This window comes from Nicotiana tabacum, chromosome 4 (genome assembly GCF_000715075.1).
Source record: "Nicotiana tabacum cultivar K326 chromosome 4, ASM71507v2, whole genome shotgun sequence".
Classification (NCBI taxonomy): domain Eukaryota; kingdom Viridiplantae; phylum Streptophyta; class Magnoliopsida; order Solanales; family Solanaceae; genus Nicotiana; species Nicotiana tabacum.
In genome coordinates, this window is record NC_134083.1 from 8,467,964 (window position 1) to 8,473,813 (window position 5,850).

Sequence of the window (5,850 nt, forward strand, 5' to 3'; positions counted from 1 at the left end):
AGCTTATATGCTGGTTAAAACACTTTGCGACTTATCTATAAACTCCAAAAATGCTTATAAGACAAAATCATCAACAAGTTATAGTTCGATCACTCTCAACTTTTGTTTTTTTAAAGTATAAGCACTTTTGGTTGGCTAGAGGAAGAAAGGAAGGTTGTGCTCCTAATTCCTAACACATTAAACAATATACAGTGGAATTGGCACTAAAACTTGGAGGAATTTTCAACGAGCTTCAGTCCGTTGTTTCATGTCCAAACAATTTAACAACTCCAACGTGAATGTCCAGACAGTTTGAATAACAAAATTGAAACACTCAAAGCGAGCATCAATTCAAGATTTGAGTTGACAATCTGCATTACTAAATAGTTTATCTTCCCCTCATCATTGCAAAACTATCACGGGACAGTCTCTCCAACCTACCAAGTGACCGACCAATCCATACCACCAATTTGATCATAAATTCTCTAATGAACTCTCCCATTAAACCATCAATGTTGTATTGTTATTAGGCTTATTTTTATGTTCAGGAGACGATAGAATTGAAATAGTCCAATAAAAAGATTGACAGCAAGTTGAAGCACCCAAACAATCACGAAATATTTGCTCCAAAAGTTCAGGAGACAATGTGCTCCTATATGAAGTGAACGGTGAACCTAGTTCCTGCAGCAAAAGGTAACACCTCCAAACAATAACTAATAGCAGCAGTTCATATACTTAAACCACTGGAGTTAACAGTGGTTTGTTCAGAAAGTGAGCTTCTAAGTTCCCAAGGACAAGGTCGGCCATGGCCTTGCGTGTTTCCACTGTGCCACTGCCTACATGAGGCAATAGGACCACATTCTCAAGGCCAAAGAGCTGCTCAGGTACTTCAGGCTCATTCTCAAACACATCAAGACCAGCACCCCCTAATCGGCCTTCAACAAGAGCAGATACAAGCTCTTTTTCATCAACATGAGGACCCCTACCAATGTTAATCAGAACCCCCTTTGATCCCAAAGCTTCAATGACTTCACGGTTGACAATATGACGAGTTTCAGGAGTCAATGCACATGCCACAACCAGAATCTGGCAATTGGAAGCCAACTCAACTACACTTGGATAATACTTATAATTTGTATTTGGCTTTTCTGATCTCGCGTGATAACTGATAGGACAGCCAAAAGCTTCTGCTCTCCTAGCAATTGTTAAGCCAATCCTTCCCAATCCTATAATGCCCACTGATTTTCCACTAAACTGCAAAAGAGATAGTAAGATGTGAAGATTATAATACATCCCAGTGGCCAGAAGTTAATACAATTTAGGCAAGTAAAGAAAATATGAAATCGATATTTATGGGTTTAACTTTAAGAAGAAGATTGGATCTTTGTTAATTACACCATTGAATGAAAGATTATGTTGCATTTTCCCCGGTTTATTTGCCAGATATAACTAGAGTATTACCGCAGAAAAAAGGCTCCAAAAAGTTCCATCAAGAATAAATTGCTATTCTGGTGGCCATAGCTTCTCAAAGTTAATGTGACACCACCTCCAAAACAATTACTTACAACTGATATGGTGATATAATAAGCTTTTTTCTAAAGAAACTCTATGTTTTTCGCTAGCCAAAGACTTACTGGTGTTCAATATCAAATTTTCCGGGATTTTTGCTGCATGTAATCACAGCCATACAATTTTTGAATTACATTAAACTGAAAGGTACTATGCAACACAATAAAACGCTAATATGGAATAGCTTCTTTAAAATAAACCCAAGTTACAGATGACTGTTGAGGCTCATCTAAAACACCGAGCAACTCAAGGATACACACATTGTCACAGATGTGTTATTGAAGCAGAGAAGTGTCATAGCAGTGAAGGGAAAAAAGGTTGAAAAGGAGAAAGGAGAAAGGAGAAAGGAGAAAGGAGAAAGGAGAAAGGAGAAAGGTGAAAGTTAAATGCTGGGCTCCCTGAAATAAAACTCGAGACCAGATAATAAGAGAATTTACAGCAAAGGCACAACAACCTATCTTGTACAGGGAATTCGTTTGCCCTCTTCATATTTTCTTGGCAAGAACAAAGTAACAACAGATGATACAAAAGCTATGAATTCCATACACTAACTAGATACTTAATTGGCCTCAAGCACATTAAAATTCCATTAATACAAAGAATAAGATGCCTTGGCACAATTCAATCCTACATAGGCGCCAATATTGTTGAATTTACATTTAGGGGAAAGCGGACATCATCTCCTTTATATAACCGGAGTAAAGCCAAGAATTCACAGATAATATTTTCGTCTCTTTATAGCTAAATTTCCCATCTTTTTGCTTCAGGCAGCAAAGCTTCAAACTTTCAATTATCTATGCCTTTCTCATAGACATCAGACGATGTGATACAGACATAAGAAGGACAAAATAAAAAGCGGAAAACAAAATAAAAGGAGGAAAATTGGCGAACCTTAGAAGTCAACTTGAAATCACCAGACTTCCACAACCCTTTCCTAACATAGCGATCGCATTCACAAATCCTCCTAAGAACAGCCAACATCAACCCTATAGCCAGGTCAGCCACGTCCTCGGTCAAAACGTCGGGGGTATTAGTAACCCTAATCCCCTTCTCTTTACACTTGTTCAAATCGATCTTATCTAAACCAACACTGAAACTGGAAACAATCTCAAGCTTAGGGAGGGAATCGATGAGCTCAGCGTCAGCGCCGGCGAAGGCGTTGCCGACGACAGCGCGGATGGAATCGGCGTTCTGATTGAGGAATTCGTTCTTCTGGGGAAAGTTCCAGAAGCGGAAGAGCTTGAATCGCTTGTCTAGCTCTTGCTCTAGGTAGGATGACATAGGACACGCCATTAACACTCCGATGCTTTCCATTTTTCTCTTGTTGTTCGTGTGTGGAGTATGAAGAGTGATACAAGTTGACACTTTTATTTAGCTTATATAGCTAACAAATGAGGGGTTGATCGGTTTCCACTATGTATGGTGACTTTTTCTTTCGAGGGAAACTAATTATATACATGGCATATGCTATTTACTTAACTTTTTTTATTTAACTATAATCAATTGATATAACTATTTATTTGAATTTAGCTTAAAAATAATAAATTAATGCAATTTAGTGTATACGTCAACTAGAGTAAAATAAAAATCGACCAAGTGTAGCTCAGAAGGAGTGGAGCATCTCACGGAATACTTCCATCAAATTTATTTAATTTGATATTTTTAATATAATTGGCAAGTTACTTTTTTCTTATTGTTCAATTATTGTGTGTTCCCATAAATTTAAGGTATGCGGTTGATTTTTTTTTTGTTCTTCTGTTAAGAGCTTGAAAGCTCTGTTAATGGTGAAAGATGAAGAAGAGAGAATATCGAGACAGAGAGAGAAGCTTCCGGAAAAAATGAGTAATATTTTTACTAACTGATTTTATAATACACTGTACATCCTTTTATACAAGAATAACCAACTTCTTAATTACTAGTCTTAACACTAACTAACTAACTTGTCAGCTCATCCACAGCTCAACATTCCCCCTCAAGCTATGTGGTGTGAACAAGTTGAACACTCCTAGCTTGGACAATAGAAATTCATGCTATGCTCGACCAAGACCTTTAGTTAAAATGTCTGCCAGTTACAACTCTGATTTCACATGTGATGTTTCTATCAATCCCTTTTATATCTTTTCTCTAATGAAATAACAGCCAATCTCTATGTGCTTTGTCCATTCGTGATAAATTGGATTCGCTGCAATCTGAAGAGCGGCTTTACTATCACAAAACAGCTTCACTGGCAGTTGAATTTGCAAATTCAGTTCTCCAAACAATCCTACTAGCCAAACTACTTCTGCAATTGATCTTCCCGTGCTTCTGTACTCAGCTTCTGCTGAACTTCTTGATATAGTACTCTACTTCTTCGATTTCCATGAAAGTAAAGAGTCTCCAATCTTGACAACAAAACCACTGATTGATTTCATTGTCATAAGGCAAGTAGCCCAATCAGCATCACAGAACACTGTCAGCTCATTAGACATTCTAGAGGATAATAAAATCCCTAAGCCAGCTGCATTTTTAAGATATTTGACTACCCTTAAGGCTACCTCCATGTGTGACTTATTGGGTGAATACATGAATTAGCTCAAGTTTTGTATTGCATAGGCTATGTCTGGCCTAGTCATTGTGAGGTATAAAAGCTTGCCCACCAATTTCTGATAACTTGTGGCATCTTCTATTGCCTCATCTATCTCTGTAGTATCAACTGCAAGGCCTTTGTCATATGCCATACTAGTGAGTCTCTGATTGACTTCCAAAGGTGTACTTGCATGCTTAGATCCTGCCAAACCCAGGTCTGAGATTAAATCTAAAGCAAACTTCCTTTGACAAACATAAATCTCAGCTTTACTTCTAGCTATTTCAAGACCACGAAAATACTTCATCTCCCCCAAGTCCTTGATCTTGAAATGATGTTGAAGTAATGCCTTAGTGTCCTCCTGAATAAGAGAGGCAGAAGAACCAATAATCAAAATATCATCCACATACATAAGGATAATCCTAATGTGGCCATTAACTTTCTTAGTGAAAAGAGAGTAATCATAGTGACTCTGGATAAGCCAGAAGTCAAAAGAGCCTCAGATAATTCCAAATTCCACTGTCCGGATGCTTGCTTCAGTCCATATAGAGACTTTTGCAATTAGCACACATTAGACAACTCCCCCTATCTAGCAAAACCTGGAGGCTCCACCATGTAGACATCCTATATCAAATCTCCTTGCAACAAAAGCATTAAAGACATCCATCTGGTGCAAGTGCCAACCATACATAACAGTCATGGATAAAACAGCTCTAACTGTGACTATATTTACTAGAGGAGAAAAGGTCTTCTGGTAGTCCAACCCCTCCTATTGTGTATATCTTTTTTGCCAAACGAGCCTTGTACCTCTCTACCCCCTCCCCCTCCCCTAGCATTATACTTGACCACCCACTTACATCTTATGGCCCTCTTACCAGCAGGCAAGTCCACCAAAAACCAAGTGTTATTATCAAGCAATGCTTGAATTTCCTGCTTCATAGCTGTAACTCAGTTAAAGCCTCTGAGTAGGAGCCGGGTTCTTTAATGACAGAATAACTGCAAATGGAGTCAAGGTAGGAGGCTGAAAGGGAGGTATAAGACATGTAGTTAGACATAGGGTATATGCAAGAGGCTGAAGTATGGTCACTAGGTAATGGACCATGCACAAAGTCATCCAACCATCTAGGAGGTCTGAAAGTTCTAGCAGTTCTCCTGGGTTGTGGGGAAGGAACATCAGGAGAGTTAGTAAGTGAGGAATGGCCTGCTGCAGAATCACTAGATTGGGTGAAATGTCTAGGTAATGAGAGCACAGGGCTGGGTGCTTCAGCATTATCCTGTATACCAGCATGAATTCCATGGATAGGAAAACCTGATTGAGGAGGAAATGATTCTGGGCTAAAACTGGGCTCCTGAATAGAGGGACCATCTTAAGTATATGGTGACTCTGAAAGTGAATCCATATGTGGCATAGGTGCAGGACAAGCAGGAATCCTGTAGGCATTTGATGTTTTAGATGATTTGAAAGGAAAAATATCCTCTTTAAAAATATCTCTGCATATGAATAACATCTTGCGTGAGAGGCTATAGAGTTTGTATCCTTTTTGTGTGTTAGAATACCTCATATGTACTGTTGCTTCAGCTCTTGGGCCAAACATATCTCCATTAGCCCTAGTAATAGTAGTATAACACAAGCTGCCTATAACTCTCAAATGAGCCAAGTTAGGTTTCTTCCAAAGAAAATTTTAAATGGTGACTTGTTTCCTAGTACTGGAGATGGTATCCTATTAATGAGATACACA

General features: G+C 38.6%; 1 protein-coding gene across 1 annotated transcript; it reads right to left on the bottom strand.

Annotated features, from left to right (window-relative positions):
- Nucleotides 1-480: 480 nt before the first annotated feature.
- LOC107815351 (glyoxylate/hydroxypyruvate/pyruvate reductase 2KGR-like) lies at nucleotides 481-2,965 on the bottom strand. Its single transcript, XM_016640920.2, has 2 exons — nucleotides 2,440-2,965; nucleotides 481-1,233 (listed from the first exon to the last, which is right to left on the bottom strand). The coding sequence occupies exons 1-2, from the start codon at nucleotides 2,860-2,862 to the stop codon at nucleotides 715-717; spliced, it is 942 nt and encodes a 313-aa protein (XP_016496406.1). The 5' UTR covers nucleotides 2,863-2,965; the 3' UTR covers nucleotides 481-714.
- Nucleotides 2,966-5,850: the final 2,885 nt, after the last annotated feature.

What these genes read in the sequence shown, in the direction of transcription:
- LOC107815351 (XM_016640920.2), bottom strand. Translation starts at nt 2,862, where the DNA reads ATGGAAAGCATCGGAGTGTTAATGGCGTGTCCTATGTCATCCTACCTA. An exon ending in ATTTCAAGTTGACTTCTAAG is followed by an intron (nt 1,234 to 2,439) that starts GTTCGCCAATTT and finishes TCTCTTTTGCAG; the next exon opens with TTTAGTGGAAAATCAGTGGG.